This window comes from Macrotis lagotis, chromosome 4, assembly GCF_037893015.1.
Source record: "Macrotis lagotis isolate mMagLag1 chromosome 4, bilby.v1.9.chrom.fasta, whole genome shotgun sequence".
Lineage (NCBI taxonomy): Eukaryota > Metazoa > Chordata > Mammalia > Peramelemorphia > Peramelidae > Macrotis > Macrotis lagotis.
The window spans coordinates 270390445-270407432 of record NC_133661.1 but is presented as its reverse complement, the minus strand read 5'-3'; the positions used below and the strand labels follow the sequence as shown (position 1 = coordinate 270407432).

Below are 16988 nucleotides of genomic sequence, written 5' to 3'. Positions count from 1 at the left end.
GGGTTAAGTGGCTTGCCCAAGGCCACACAGCTAAATTATTAAGTGTCTGAGGGCCACATCTGAACCCAGGTACTCCTGACTCCAAGGCAGGTGCTTTATCCACTGCCCCACCTAGCCGCCCCAAATCTGATCAAGTTTCAAATTATTCTTAAAATGCTTGAACTCATGGAGCCTTTGTTCCAACTACTACATTGAGCTGTCTAATCAATTAGGTAAGGGAAAAGAAAAGACCCAAGAAAATATATAAATAACAACTGAAATGTAGATAAACAATCAAATTAACAGAAAACAAAACAAAATCATTAACTGTGTATTACTAACTTGCACATCAGAATATTTTGTGAAATTTATTAATATTATAATTTACAGGTCATATAATTATAAATTGAATTGCAAAGAAAAAAATCTAGAATTGGCTTTGAATAAAAAACATTTTATTTTGGTAACAATTGCTTCATTTTTTTTAAATCTCAAAAGCAATTACCTATCGTAATATTTGAACTGTATATATATATATATATATATATTATAGTATCCATACTTTTCACAAAAAATACTTTTATAGGAAAAAAACTATATAGTTTTAAAAAACTAAGAATATGTAAATTTGAAGAACATACTTTCATCATATTTTTACACAATACATAATACACTTTACATACTATATATAATATACTTTAAAAACTTATAATGCTTTTATAACTAGGACATCTACAAATTACCATAAATGGTAAATCTACAAATTACCACAGATCTCTCAGGATGAGTGAGGGAAAAAAGATTAATCCAGTTTTTTGAAAGATAAAACCTGCTATATATCTGTCCATTATTTATTCCCTAGAGATCAAAAATTACTCTGAACTCAAGTGGTCCAGTATATAAAGAGCACATCTGCAAATGGATTGACCAAGTTGTGAAAAGTCTTGAGAAATTAGTTTTGATGATCTTAATTTTTTTTTTTGCAAGGCAAGGTTACCAGCTAGATAATTATTTAAGTGTCTGAGGCCATATTTGAACTCAGGTCCTCTGATTCCAAGGTCAGTGCTCTATCCATTGCACCACCTAGCTGCCCTGATGATCTCAATTTAAAAATTTTTTTTTTATGATCTTAATTTTTTAAAAGAGCTCTGGAATCTGACAATAAATTTAAAATTTATAGTAACTGACCGAATTCAAGTGAAAAATGTATAACTCAAATAATTTTAACAATTAAAAAAATAAAAGTAGAGTTTAAAGTTTAACCTTTTCTACTTAAGAAAGCCCAAATTTTAAATGTCTTATCTAGCACTCAGGTTATTCATAAAGTCTAGGCCACGGGACTGCCTCATGATATCCTTCACTAATAAATAAATAAATTGAATGAAGTTCAATATAGGCTTACCTTTAAGAAAACTCTTGCTACACAGGGATATTCACATATCACATATCCAACATGATATTTAAGAAATGTAGCATGTTTCAGTTTCTAGTACATCATTCAACATAATTTGACTTGACTTTACTAGGAGTTATTTCTTTACATATGTACATTATGGAAGAATCACACTTACCAACAGGACTAGAGAAAATAAAGCACAGAGGGTATGAAACTCTTCCATCATCATGTTGATATTTATAACTATATACAATGAAGGTTTTTCTTAAGTTAAGGAAATAGGAAAAAAACAACACACACTATTTTTAGTATGAGTAAGAATCTTTTTAAAAAGAACACTAGGTTAGAAGAACTGTGTTCTTTTCAATCAATTTAAACCAGGCCCCCAACTACATCCTTTTACATTCTTCCATCTTATAAAAGAGTAACTTAAGAATGGAATATTATTAAAAACTACAATAAAAATATACAATAATATAGTTTTTTAAAAGTATAGAATGAGTGAAATATACATATATGTATGGGTATGTGTGTGCGCGCGCGCATGCATGCAAAATTTTGTTTCCTAAAGGGAAAAATAACTTCAAAAAGCAAAACCAAAAAGGATATCGAGGTTGTCTTTCAGGTAACTCATCTTTAAGTTCATCAGGTGAAATACCCTGGCAAGTCAACAAAAAAGCAATGTTTAAGAAGGATCTTGGAGATAAGTAATTAGTAGGATAAATGCAACAGTATTACAGTATAATTATAGGACTTACAACCTTTATCAGTAAAGCAGAATTTGACTAGATTAGTAAGAATTCTATTCTAACCTCTTCCATTCTATCTAGTCAACTATCTATTCTAACCTTAACTATGTTGACTAAATGATAGGCTGATAGAAATATAAACTTTGTTAGATCTTCAACTTTAAAAAACCCCATAGTCGGATGAAAAGAATGAACATTCTTCTCCAGATAAGTTTCATTTATTTCTTCTGGAATAAAAAAAAAATTAATACATTTTCACATCACCAAGTTTTGTTTTTTGGTTAAGTGGCTTGCTAGGTAATTATTAAGTGTCTGAGGCTGGATTTGAAGTCAGGTACTCCTGACTCCAGGGCCAGTGCTCTATCCACTCACTACACCACCTAGCTGCCCTGATTTTTTTTTAAAGTCAAATTAGAATGAGTTTTAATTCATCAGCTAAACTAAGATCAAAAAAGGATAATGAAGTCAGGAGGCAGGAAGACTCAATTTAGTTTTAATCTGGCATTTGACAAATTCTAGTTTAGTAACCTATCACTTAATCTGAGTACTAAAAAACCCTAAATTGCTGAGTAGACTGATGACTTGAATTGGTAGAGAGTTTCCTATACCAACAAAATCCCAGGCACTATTCCTCTCTGTAACTTATAGAAAGCCAAATCATACTGGTTGAGCAGCAGCTCAGCAAAAGATAAAAGGGCTTGTCACATCTCACATATGAAAAAAGGAACTCTTTCTCAATTGTGTTTATTAAATGGGATCTCATTTCTTTTAATTTTTTTATTTATTTTTTTGGGGGGATTTCCTTTCTTAACTTGGCAAAGCAATGTAATTATTACAATTTTTTTTTCCATGTAGTGACCACACATTTGAAAGAATTAAATTTTATATGAGGAAATTGTTTGTCTTTTTCTCCAAGAAGACCAGGGAGGTGATGCCACTGTAAGTGAATTTTTTTCTGCAAGGCAATGGGGTTAATGACTCGCCCAAGGTCAAACAGCTAGGTAATTATTGTATTTCTGAGGCATATTTGAACTCAGGTCCCCCTGACTCCAGGGCCAGTGCTCTATCCACTTCACTACCTAGCTAGCCCCGTAAGTCAATTTATATAGCAGGATGACATGGCCCGAAACCTTGACCTTTTTTCTTTTTTTTTGGTTTTTGCAAGGCAATGGGGTTAAGTGACCCACATAAACTGAGGCCAAAATTTGAACTTAGGTCCCCCTAACTCTAGGGGCCTGTGCTCTATCCACTAAGCTACCTAGTTGCCCTTGACCATCTTTAACAGGTCTCACTTTGCCTGAGGCAACAATCATTTGGTGATTAAGCTTAGGTAAGAAAGAAATGAGACAAAGAATGGTCTCTTTTCCCTAGGCCCCCCCCCCCCCCAATCAATCTAGTAAGTAAAGATCCTCAGGATTTCTGGTCAAACAGAAATAAATGCTATTTATATTCACTCTAAGCCTATCAGGAATATGGGAAATTATATATAGCAAAGATGTCATTTTTCATATAACATAATTGAACTATATTAAAAGATTATCTTTAGTTGATTTGACCAACCTCATGCTCTTCATCCAGGACTACCAGCCGTTTATCCTTGTCGATCTTCACTATAATAAAAATATAACATACAGATATATGAATTTGCATACATCTAATGTGAATAAAATTTTCCCATCCCTTGAACTTAATTTTTTTTTTTAGTATCTACAATGGAAACACAAAAGTCAAACTCACTGATGACTTATTAGCCTAATACAGGTTCTTTGGGATAGTTATATTTTTATATAGACAATCCTTGAAAATAAGATTCTCACAGATTATCAAATTTGTTGATAGTACCTGTAATGGTTTATTTTATGAACCAGCAGTACTTAATCTACTTATTTAGAATATTGCTATTTTAGTTTACCTCAATATATTTTACAAAAAAGTCTTTTAAAGTCCAAATATTTAAATTTTCTTTTCTAATCCTGGAAAGATTTAGAAAAAAAGCCAAATTTTGCACCAGTCAGAATGAGCTACATCCAGCATGGAATGAATGAACCGTAGACGAAGGTTGATCAATAAAGAAAGAAAACTGTACAATATGGAAAATAAGAATGGCTTACTTGGTCTTTCTGAGTCAGGGTAGTAATGCCACTTCTTTATTTTATTTGAAGTGAAATTCCCCAAGCATCAGATAACTACATTTCAAGTATGGTGATCAACATACATTCCAAACTCAAATATATATGAATTGTAAAATACCTAGTTCACCTTCTTTGGTGCAAGCAAGTACTAAGGTTTTTAATAAATGCAGGGGAAAAACCTAACTTTATTTTATTTGAAGTAAATTTCCCTTATAAATTGCTTACTGATATAGCAAACTTTCAAATAGAAATCAAAAAGATTTAGAACAGCCTCTCTTCTAAGGTAAAAGCTGAATTTATTATATCAATAAAATGTGCAGTTTCATTTTTCACAAATGTGCTTAGACTGGTTTAGACTTTTAATCTGTAGCTTAAGTATAGCTGCAAAGTTATTACTATTAGTTTGCCACAAGCATTTTAGTAGAGAAGCAGACTACAGAATTTATTACATTCCCTTCCCCTCTTGACTTCACCTTTTACCATGATTACCAAATAATACAATTTCAGACTCTCATTCAGCAGAAGAGTCCTTTAAAGTCAAATTCATTTTTTTCTTTTAGGGTTTTTTGCAAGGCAAATGGGGTTAAGTGGCTTGCCCAAGGCCATACAGCTAGGTAATTATTAAGTGTCTGAAGCCACATTTGAACTCAGGTACTCCTGACTCCAGGGCCAGTGCTCTATCCCACTGTGCCACATAGCTGCTCCTCAAATTCATTTAAAAATTTTTATTATCATCATCATTATTATTTTTTTTAGGTTTTTTGCAAGGCAATGGGATTAAGTGGCTTACCCAAGGCCACACAGCTAGGTAATTATTAAGTGTCTGAGGCTGGATTTGAACTCAGGTACTCCTGACTCCAGGGCGGATGGTCTATCCATTGAGTCACCTAGCCATCCCTCAAATTCATTTTTGATGAGAAATGGGGAAGGCAAGATCCACACTATTCTCACCTTTTGGATATTTAGGAAAAAGTGGCATTTGCTGATAAATAGTAGCTTACTTTTGAAAAAAAAAAGTGGACATGCTGAATACTTAACAAACTTTTTAATATTGCTATATCTAGAGTAAAGCATCTCCTTTATCCTCAGATAAAAACAAAACATTTAAAAGTATTTGAGATACACATGATTTTTTTTTATATTATTACATTGAAGCTTCAAATAGAAGGGAAGCCAAAAACCACTTGCAAGGAACACGAACTAGTATTTACTAGGAGTTGATACATTTGTGGAGAATCGTTCTTTTCCTGTTTTCTGACTTTTAGTTGTTGCTTTGGTGTAAAAAGTAAAATGAAAAGAAAAATCTGGGAAGTAAAATTACTTTAGAAAAATTTATTACATGACTTGTGGCTTTTAGTGAAGGAGTAAACAAGTATAAGACTAAAATTTTGCTGACAATAGTTGAGCTTACTTATAATAGCAGCATTGTTAGTTTCTTTGCGAAAACGAAACTTTCTCAGTTTCTCCACTAGATCTTCAGCAACATCACAAACCACCAGAGATTCACTCTGGGAAAAAAAAAACACACATATAATGAAATAGTTTCAGTATGTAATTTAAAAAACCATACATGTAAATAAGCAATCTATACACAGCTAGACATTAGCAGTAAATGAATAGAAATGCCAAATATATAAAAGTGAAATAACTGAAGAGCAATTTTTACCTTTTATTAATTTTAACTATCTTATTTGTCCACTTAAACTTTTTTTCTATCTGATATGGTAGACTTCATGGAGATGGATTGGATTACTTAATCCTTCTTGCCCTGATCAAGGCAGATGACATATATTGAATAATTTCCACAGGGAGGAAAAATCCTGAAAACATTAAGTCTTTAGAAAGTTTCCATTCAGCAAAAGGGGAAAGGTCAAGGATCTAAGTGAGGCAATCTAAGTAATCTAAGTAAGGCAATATTTGGGAGAAAAAAGTATATATACAAAAGCATAGAATACATAGACACAAAAAAATGATTTCTAGCTATAAAGTGTTCAGATTTGGATCCACAATTAAAGTATTTGAAGAATTCCAAAAGGGTCTTTGAAAAGAATAACCCTTTATTTAAGAGTTGGAAAATAGAACTACATTAGAGAAGACTAAAGAGAGTCAACATAGCCTATAGAGGAGGAAAATCTGGAGATACTACAAATCCACAGATTTAAGAGTGAATCTTGGAAGAAAGTTTAATAACCTCTCTTGTTTTGCAGAGGAAGAAACTAAAACCTAGAGAGATTAAATGATTTGTCCAAAGTCACCCAAAGATCAGAGCCAGTATTAGAATCCAGGTCCCTTAGGACAGGATACTTCTTACATATTATGAAAATTAAAGAACTATTCTATGTAATGAAAAAAAGAAGAGGATTAAAATTTCAATTGAAGGGATTTAAATAGCAATCATAAAGAAAATACTTCCTAACTATAACTACAGCAAGAATAATTATCAAGGAAGATCATGGAATTTTCTTTTCCAGAGATTTCTGAGGAAGTAGTCAATAGCTATCATTCTGGAGTAGCTGAAAAACAGATCTCCAGTTTATGACAGAACCAGTAAAGGAAAATATTTTAAAATTATTAGGAAAACTAAAAAGGTTAATTTATTCTAGATTTAGGGGACATATTTATTGCCTTTTGTTTCTTCTCAAGATGTATCACTGAAGTGTGAAAAATAACTGAATCCCAAAGGCTGACTTAGTTTCACCATGCTAGAAAGGTTCCAATTCTTATCTTAGTAACAGACTAGATAATTATCAATGAACTAATTACCAGTAGATAGACCAGTCACTAGATGTTAAATTCCATGGTCATTGCAAAGAAAAATACAAATGGCTCAGTCCTAAATGGCAATTATAATAGCACTTCTTTAGCACCTAAAGTTTGCAAAGCACTTTACAAATATTCTTCTCTTCACAACAATATGAAGTGATATCATTATCTACACTTAACAGATGAAGTAACTGAAGCAGACAAATTATGTGACCTTCCTAAGGCCCCACAGTTAGTATGCATCTTTAGGTTGGATTTAAATTTAGGCCTTCCTGCCTATTCACCTCCTTCTGGAGATTAGACTATCTGTAAACACTAATTTAACTGCTGGTACTATAAATGTGAAATCCTTGTCTAGGGACCAATTAGTTGACTTACTGGAGGAAATGAATCATAAGAATATTGCCGTTCACACTCTAAGTGAAACTGGAAGACAAAAGTAGCAGTTAAATGAAAAGTTAAATCAGGTTGTTCAGGAAGACACATAATGGAGTAGATAGAGGTGGTTTTATTTTGCATCCAAAAGAAAACAAGAAAAATTATTTCAAAGAGCACCTGAACATCTATTATGTTACATTTGTAAAAAGACTCCCCAAAATAACTCATTTGGGTGCCAAATTCTAATGAAGATGATAAAGGAAGTAGAGTCTAAAAGGAACTCATTAAGAGTTTCCAAATTAAATTGAAATATACCTTAATACTTAATAATTTCAATGCAAAGGAAGTCATGAAGAAAAAACATCAAAGAAAGCAAACAAAAAATGGAAAATGTGATTCACAATTAAGAAATGTAAACAGATGTGCATATTATGACTACTCAAAGGAGATTCAGTACATAACATTAAATAATAGCAAAAAAATGAAATTAACTAAATGACAGAAAAGTTACAAATGTGAGAATCATTTTTGAATCATTTATGTATAGCCTGACCATCCACTTATTAGAATGAAGATTAAAATCGATACAATTAGAAGACACTGCACCAACCTGCCATATTTAAAGTCACTGATGGTGAAAAATGGGAAATGAATAGAAGACAGACATCGACACAGACTATTATCATTTCCAGGAAATAATAGACCAATTAGTATAGTGGGCCCAAGAAAATCTAAGGATGACCTCTACAAGAAAATACTGAAGTCTTTATCAAGGGGAAATAAACTGGCATTAACAAGAGAAAACAAAATTTCAGAAAATTTGGTGAGATATCCCATTAAGATTAGTCATCTTGGGGCAGTAACTAGAGTACTGGTCCTGGAGTCAGAAGGACCTGAGTTCAAACTAGATCTCAGACACTTAATACTTCTGTAGTTATGTGTGTGACCTTGGACAGGTCACTTAACTGCATTGCCTTACCAAAAAGAAAAAAGACTAGTCATCTTGAGAAATTAAGAATTAATGCCCCCCCCATGGAAAAATTTCTATAATAAAACTTCTTCCTCTATCTTTGACATGGAAAGCTCTACAGCCATCATATTTGTACTGTCATAGTTTCTACTGTGGAAGTAGAAATAGTGCTAAGAAAAGCTAATAGAGTAAGAGCATCTGGACTAGATCAAATATAAAATAGGAGATTTGTGCAGGTTGTTTTTGAGAGCACTGAGGGGTCAGTTGTTGATCTGAATGATAAGATGATAACAACACTTAGAGAAAATTATAGACAATTATTACTTTAAAAAGCAAAAATAAAACCAATTAAGAAAATGTCAGTAGCAATCAACTCGTGCCTATCATTCCAACTTTAGAAATATCTTTAGGAGAATAACAACTATCTACTCAGGGTGTCTTTGAGGAAGGTATAAAAAAAAACTGTTCCTTCACAAAAAAATTCTACAAAAGACCTAATCTTTAGTTATGTAAGTTACTGAAAGATGCAGAGAACATACAACTACAGAGAACTTATTTTTTGCTGACTACAATGATCTGACTTGATAGAGCAAAATATCTTAAAAACAATAAAAGCTCTCTTCCAATAAGGGGACTCCTGTGCTTGTGTTGAGTCGTTCAAAGAAGCAAGAGGTAACTTATAAAAGGTATTCTCATCAAAAATGGTTTTATGGCAGATATTCTGAGTAGAGATCAAATGAGAAATTACCTGCAGAATTTTAAGATAAAAAGACACCCAGAGGCCACACAACTGAACATATACTTTGATTTTGATCTTTTTTTTTTCTGGCCAGAAAAATTTTTGAACCCTCCCACATATTATTTATAAACATGTACCATTCTAATAAATTACATGCATTATAAACACATAGAAAATAGAAATTTAAAATAATTTTATTTCTAATTGGCACAAAAATCTTTTGTCTTCATTAAAATTTTATTACTATAGTGGTTTATAAGATCATTGTAACTGAATATGCTTCATTATTTTTTAAAACCCTGGCTTAATACTTGGTGACACAGAGATCTAGTCTGACTGTAAGTTCAGTTTATTTCAATAACTTTTAATCATTGTTGAAGGTGAAAAAGATAGCTCAAGTAGCTTCACAATGAAGAGATGCATTATTATCTATGCTGATTAAACAATTTTCCAAATGATTTTTTTGTTAATTTCATTATTTAGGTAGTCAACTTGCCAAATCCAATGTGGCTGACAAAGAGTTAATACTAGGAGTACCCATTCTCTTGATTACTTATTTGCATTATTAGTATTATCTTTAACCTGAGGTTTCTTTGCAAGAATCTTTTTTTTTCAAGGCAATGGGGTTAAGTGACTTGCCCAAAGTCACACAGCTAGGTAATTAATAAATGTCTGAGGCTGGATTTGAACTCAGGCCCTCCTGACTCCAGGGCCAGTGCTCCATCCACTGTGCCACCCACCTACCCCAGGAATCTTTTTTTAAAATCCCATGTTTATTATGGGTTAATTAAAACTATATAACATTATTGCACACATAAATACTGATAGCAAAAAAGCAAAGGCACCACTCTGAACCCTTTCGTATGTAATGACCATTTTACCCTCAGTTTTTTCCTGAGCAAAGGCTTTCTTTTTTAATACCAGCAAATTATTAAAGACATCATCAAATAGATAAATGACCAGAAAATAAAGTGAGCCAGTAATGTGAAAAGACTACCAGATGGGTTGTATAATTATTTTTCAGACAACCTACATACAGTCAGGAAATCCAGAAGGCAATCTGGAATGTTGATTGAATCCTCTGGAAGATTTATGGTAGAACTTGGATAAAAGACACAATGTATATTTATGCTACTACAGAGAATAACCATATGGAAAAACCATTTATTTGTTTAAGTATTAAAGAATTATCCCTAGACATCATGTCTTTATTTCAAATCCAAAATTATAAATCTCTCAATTTTCAAAACTGTTCTTAATATTTACTCTCTATAAATATTTACTGCTCTAAAATTGAATTGATGGAAGAATTAAAATGTTTTGAAACATACAAATATTAATTAAAGAAAAGAATTAAACATTCTGATCTTCAGAAGCTAACAAGTATTATGTCCATTATGTGTGATCATAAAAGAAACCTAAAGGAATTCAATCATTAACATAATTAGCCAGATCAATTTAAATTTAGAACAGAAAGGGGCCTCAAAGGTCATGTAATCCAACTCCCTCATTTTATAGAAGAAACTAAAGCTCAGGATGGTTAAGTGCTTTGCAACAGGTCACACAAGTAGATTAAGTGTACTTTGAATGTAAGTCTTTATTTGGCAAAATATCTAACCCCTTGCCCCCCCTTTTAAATTATTTGTAGGTAACCATCCGTTAAAAAAATTAAAATTTTAGGTAGGATTTGTGACAGAATCATTCTACCAGGATCACTGCTTGCCTGGCCACATAGAGAGGCCTTTTCTATGAAAGGTGACAAGACTGTCAATTAAGGCCTGGGGGTCTAAGACTCAAATTCTGCTTTCAATGACTGTTTTCTAACCATATAAAGGCTTGGTGAATGTTCCCAAACTGCATGTTTCTGTAAGGGGAGGAGAAGGGGGGAAGGTTGTGTCTACCCAAGCTAAGTTCTAATTTAGAGTATCCTTGTCGAATACCCTTCCTGTATTATAGCTTAAGTAAACCTCATTTTATTCACTGCTAAATGACCTAAGAGTGCTTCATGTCATTGCAACATCAAACTTAAACTAATAGGGTTCTGGCCTATTTCAGGGCTACCCCTAACAGAACTGTTACCACTTCCTCTTCTGGTTATCATATACCCAAAACACATTTATTCAGTTATACAAATAAATGTAAAATGTACCTCCCATCAAGTGCTATCACTACTGAAGGTTCCAAATGAATAGCAATAATATAAAAAAATTGAGCATAGGAAAGCATATTAGAAAAAGATATATTAAAAAAGGTAGGAGGTAATAATTTTGGAAAACCTAAAATACTATTAAGAAATGGGCTAGAGCAAATAATATAGAATTTAGTTATTTTAAAATTATATTCAAATATCTACCTAACAGCAATACAAGGCAGAGCTAAATACTTTCTGGGAATTAGTAAATTAGTACTTCCAACCTTGTCAGTATTGCAGCTTAATTTTAGGTTTTTTTTTTTTTTGGTCAACTTGTTATCTTGTTGGTAAAAGGGAATTTTTGGTGAGGAAAGTTCCCCTATCAATGGAAACTCAATTTCCCTGCAACTTATGGTCTTACCAAGTTAAAAGTTCAATGACTTGCCTAGGGTCACACAAGCAACATGTGTTGTATATGTCAGAAGCTTGAAATCAGGTCTTTTTGTAGATACCCCTGTCATACTACATTCACTCCCTACTCATCAAATGCCCTGTAACCAAGAGAAACTTTAAATGGAATGTTTTAACCCTTTCATCTTTGGAATTGACCTTGGTGCTATGCTCGTTAAGTATTCTTTCTAGCCTACTATCTTAGGAAGGGCTGAGCCCTATTTCATTTATTGCTGTACTCCAAGGCCATCTACTCACCACATGCCTCACTAGATGTCCTCCTTATCCTATCTCTATTTTTTCAGGTCTGCAATAATTATCAGATCAATTTTCCCATGATTTCTGTCAGGGATATGTCAAGCTGTTACCCTATGGTCCCTCTCACCTTCCCAGTAACTTTCAGGACCTAAACGCCCATTCCTTTCCATAATGCATTCTTCAGTTCATGTTGTCTGCATCTATTAGACTGTAAACTTATGAGCAGAGGAAATCTTTGGTTCTGTATTTGTATCATCAGTGTTTAGCATATACTAAGTATTTAATAAATGATTTTTCATTCACATTTTGCCTCTCAATCATACAGATCTATGATTACAAAAAAGCATGTTTTCTTTTTAAAGTGCTTCTCAATGTTGTTATTGCTGTTTTTTAAATTTATTTATAGCAAGTTATTATTCCCCATGCTTATGAATGGGTTTTAATGATTTTAAGATGGGATTTTAAAAAAGGGACCTACCTCTGAGAATTGTTTGAGTATCAAATGAGATATTTGTGAAGCACTTTAGCACAGTTCTTGGAACACAGTTATTTATTATTATTATTATTATTATTATTACAACCCCCTCTTGTATCCCTTGTCAGTGGCAGATCTAGGCCATATTATCCACCCTAATCCCCATCTTCACTTTCAATTAAACAAAAATTTAAATATCATAACTTTTGGCATTTAAGGTTGTTATTCTAACAATAACTCAATATATTTATAAAGTGATACACTATATCAGCCACCATCACTAATGAATCAATACTTCTCATTCAATGGGTATTATATTACATTTACGAGGCTAGACAACTCCACTCTGCTTCTGTGATGAAAACTGAGACATTATTTGTTACTTTCTGAAACTTATATAATGACTCATTCTTTACTTCTCCCCAACTTTATTTCCTTTTCTTTCAGAGATTGTGAAGTTTGAAAGCTAGAGATTATGTCATTATTTCTTCTTCCCTGAGATATGGAGACTATTATTACAGTTTTTATTAATAAACACACTGGAGAGCTGTCCAATTAAGATTAAAATAATTTTAGAGACTATAATCTTTCAAAACTAGATTGAAGGGGCGGCTAGGTGGCATAGTGGATAAAGCACCGGCCTTGGAGTCAGGAGTACCTGGGTTCAAATCCCTTAATAATTACCTAGCTGTGTGGCCTTGGGCAAGCCACTTAACTCCGTTTGCCTTAAACCTAAATACAACAAAACCAAAAAAAACTAGATTGAACACAATAGGTGCTCAAGGAAAACCAAGAATAATGTTTTAATTTTTCTTCCCCATAGTTAAAAAGAACGTGACTTAATTTGTATATCTTCCTTTCTGGTATGGACCTGTAGTTTCACTGAACCAAACTGTTTTTATGAATAAAATAAAAATATTTAAATATCTAATGTAGGGGCAGCTAGGTGGCACAGTGGATTGAGCACTAGCACTGGAATCAGGAGGAACTGAGTTCAAAGCTGACCTCAAGATACTGGTGTTAGGGGCAGCTAGGTGGCGTAGTGGATAAAGCACCGGCCTTGGAGTCAGGAGTACCTGGGTTCAAATCCGATCTCATACACTTAATAATTACCTAGCTGTGTGGCCTTGGGCAAGCCACTTAACCCCATTTGCCTTGCAAAAACCTAAAAAAAAAAATACTTGTGTAACCTTGGGCAAGTCACTTAACCCCACTGCCTTGCCAAAAAAAAAATCTAGTGTGCAGATATGGAGGGAGGTGTGATTTGACAAAAGCATTGACTCCAGATTTAGTGAAACCTGATTAGTAATTCCACTTCTGTCCTTTACTGCCTTGTGCTTTTGTTGTTCAGTTCTGGGTGTTCCTGACCCTATTTGGGGTTTTCTTGGCAAAAAATGTCAAATATTTCTCTAGTTCATTTGATGACAAGTGGCAAGCAGGGTTAAATGATTTGCCCAGGGTTTACTCAGTACTTCTGAGGCCAAATTTGAACTCATGTCTTTGGTTCCAGACCCAGCACTCCATCCACTGACTCTCTTAGTTGCCTTTACTCTCTGTAACTTCAAGTGATTCACTTAAAATCCCTAGGTCTTATGAAGGGGATTGGAGTAGCTATCCTCTAAGATTCCTTTCAGTTCTAAATCTTAAGATTTCTGAGGTAAAATAGATAACCTGAATCTCAACTGCCCATCTTATGCATTTATCTGGTGCTCAAAAGTGAGTTCAAATCCAACCTCAGATACTATGCAATTCACAACATCTTGCCTTAGTTTTCATAATCTGCAAAAATGGGACTAAATATGGCTATTGTTAAGAAAATATTGGTAAAGTGCTTTAATTCTATAGAAATGCTAGCTACAATTATCCTTTTCAAAATTTCTAAATTGACTTCTACACTGGAAAGAAAATCTAAGAGCTAAAATGAGTCAAATGAAGTTAATGCAATTTCCCGCATAATCTGAGTTAAAATAATCAGATAATTGAGACGAGAGTTATCGAGAAATTACTTCAATTCTGTAACTTTTTTTTTCCGGAAGAGAAAGACAAGACTTAAGGAACACGAGACCCAAGTCACCGGAGTCCACCAATTAACTTCTGCCGGTATTTCGGGCATCTCAAAGCTTTAGGCTTCTGGATTCAGAAAGTGAAAGAAAGGGCGGTTGAGAACCCCAAAGAGGGACGGGGGAGGCCCCGGGACGAACCCTAAGACCAGAGGGCCGACTGCTCCCCGGGCCCGCCCCAGCTCCAGGCTCCCCTGCCCACCTCTGCCCACCTCTGCCCCACCAAGGCGCCTAGCAGCCCGCAGCAGGTTGGGGACCCGGGACCGGGCGGGTCTCGCCAGAGGCCACGTTTCCCAGCAGCCGGGGAGCCAAGGCCTCGAGGCCCGCCCTTTGGCAGGGGGAGGCTGTGCCGGCCGTTAAGGACCAGGGCCCCCTGGAACGGAGCCAAGGCCTGTCCAGGCGGAGGAGGGCCCCGCCGCGGCTTCGGGGCAGCTCTGTCCTTCCCGATCGGACCCTGCCCAGGCCCAGCCCGGCCAAGCCAGCCCTCCGCCCCCACCCCCGCCTCCGGACGGCAACTCACCATTTTCCTTCCGGCAGGCCACCACCCCGGCGCAGGCTTCCCTAGGGTCCTTTCAAGAATGGAATCACTGCCGCCTTCCTTCCGGCAACCGGCGAGCCAGGCCCGATGCCCCCATCCAATCAGTGAGCGGGACATGGGAGGAGCCCGCGATGGAACGCGCGACGGCGTGCGGTGCGGCTCAGACTTAGCGGATGCGCGATTTCCACTTGTATTTACTGGTTGGTGTTTGTTCTTTACAGTCACTATCTCCATTTTTTTTGATCCTGAGCATGCTCAATAGGAAATTTTGAGACCCATCCCCTCATGTTTTTATTTATTTATAAACCATAAAGATAAATGAATTTTTATGCACCAATATAGTATTTTATTTTAAAAGGTTTTACGTGATTACTTTTAAAAAACTAATTTTAAAACTGAAAATCTATTGGGTTAATATCATTCTGTTAATAATACAAAAATGATATAAAAGCCAAACTTGAAATTTGTGAAAACCAAAATTAGCAGCTACTACATTTACACAACCATAAAAAGAAATGACCAGTATAAAAGAATACAGTTTATATATTTTTTTCATTTAAGAGCAAGTTCTTGCACCTTAAGAAATGATGAAAGAGATGGTTTCAGACAGAATAATATAACTTATAGAATTGATGCAAAGTGAGGAGAACTTGAACAATGAACACAATAATTACAACATTGTAAAGAGAAGCAATTTTGAAAGATTTAAGAACCTGATCAATGCATTGACCACTTACTATTCCAGAGCCTTGTAGAGAGGGGAGACTTATGAAAAAGACTGAGATATACATTAAAATATTTTTGGAGATGGTCAAAGTGTAGATATATTGTTTTACGATTCTTATATGGAATAAGGGGTTTTGGAAAAGAGACTAGGACTACCAACAGCTGTAACAAAAACAAACAGGAAAAGCAAAAGAGGGTTGTGGTAGCGGTTTTTAAAAATACATAGGAGGGAGTTCTAAAAGAGACAAATAGGTTAGCTTTGAAACTAAGAGTTTAACTCATTATATTCAAGCTACATGTAACCTACCCCCTCTTAGTGCCTTCCCTTTGTTAATTTTTTCTAATTTATCTTGTAGTAAAATTTAAGGCAAAAAGTCACTGCCACAAAGAATAAAAAAATCTAAAATGATGGGGACTAGCATAGTGGGGAGTGTTTAGATTTAAAGAAATAGGGCTATAATTGTGGCTCTGCTATTTACCATGTATAGTGACCAGCCAAGCTGGTCAACCTCTCTGTGTCTCAGTTTCTTCAAATGTAAAATGACGGAGTTAGACTAGATCTCATTTAAAGCCCCTTCTAGTTCTAAATGCTGATGATCCTATAACATATAAACCCTTAGAAGGCCTGGTGCAAATAGGAGAAGAGTAAGAATAATATAATAGCACTATTCTGAAGTGGTCCCTTTCAGTTCATACAGCCCTTAAAAATTCAGAGCAAGGATACTTGGAGCACTGACACTGATATATCTCCAGGGAGACATCTTAAGATGGTGATCTTGCCTTAATAACTGTTCAGTCCCCTTCTGGACTCCCCTAATCTTTCCCTAGGTGAGCTTTGGAGGGGTGGGAGACAAGGAAGGCAAGTTTCTCCTTCTACACCAAGGTCTCCTTTTATTGAACCAAATACCAGTGCTTAAATATCCTTCCCTGTCCCTTAATCCACTCCTACTCTCATGGCACTTAGTAAAATAAGACTCTGGTGTTGATAGTTTACAGTGCTCCCACACAACAGTCCCTAACAAATAACAATAGTCATTTCTATAGTACTTTAAGATTTGAAAAATACTTAAGATACTTATTTGAACTTCACAACAATCCTACAGGGTGGGTGCTATAGGTATTTGGGGGGAATTGACCCTTTGTTCACCAGTAAAGGTCAGTAAAGTGACTTGCCCAGGGTCACACAGCTAGTATAAGGAACAGAACTTGAAAAGCAGGTCCTGATTGTGAGGTCAGGTCTCTCT

General features: G+C 34.8%; 2 protein-coding genes across 2 annotated transcripts in view; one reads left to right on the top strand and one right to left on the bottom strand.

Moving 5' to 3' along the window:
• Positions 1-16988, top strand: part of NIN (ninein) — a 422635-nt gene that overhangs the window by 189477 nt on the left and 216170 nt on the right.
• On the bottom strand, positions 674-15135 carry LOC141522508 (glia maturation factor beta-like). The gene is made up of 5 exons (XM_074236001.1): positions 15001-15135; positions 5668-5764; positions 3685-3734; positions 1985-2034; positions 674-1633 (listed from the first exon to the last, which is right to left on the bottom strand). Exons 1-5 carry the CDS (start codon positions 15133-15135, stop codon positions 1474-1476), a joined length of 492 nt encoding a protein of 163 aa, XP_074092102.1. The 3' UTR covers positions 674-1473.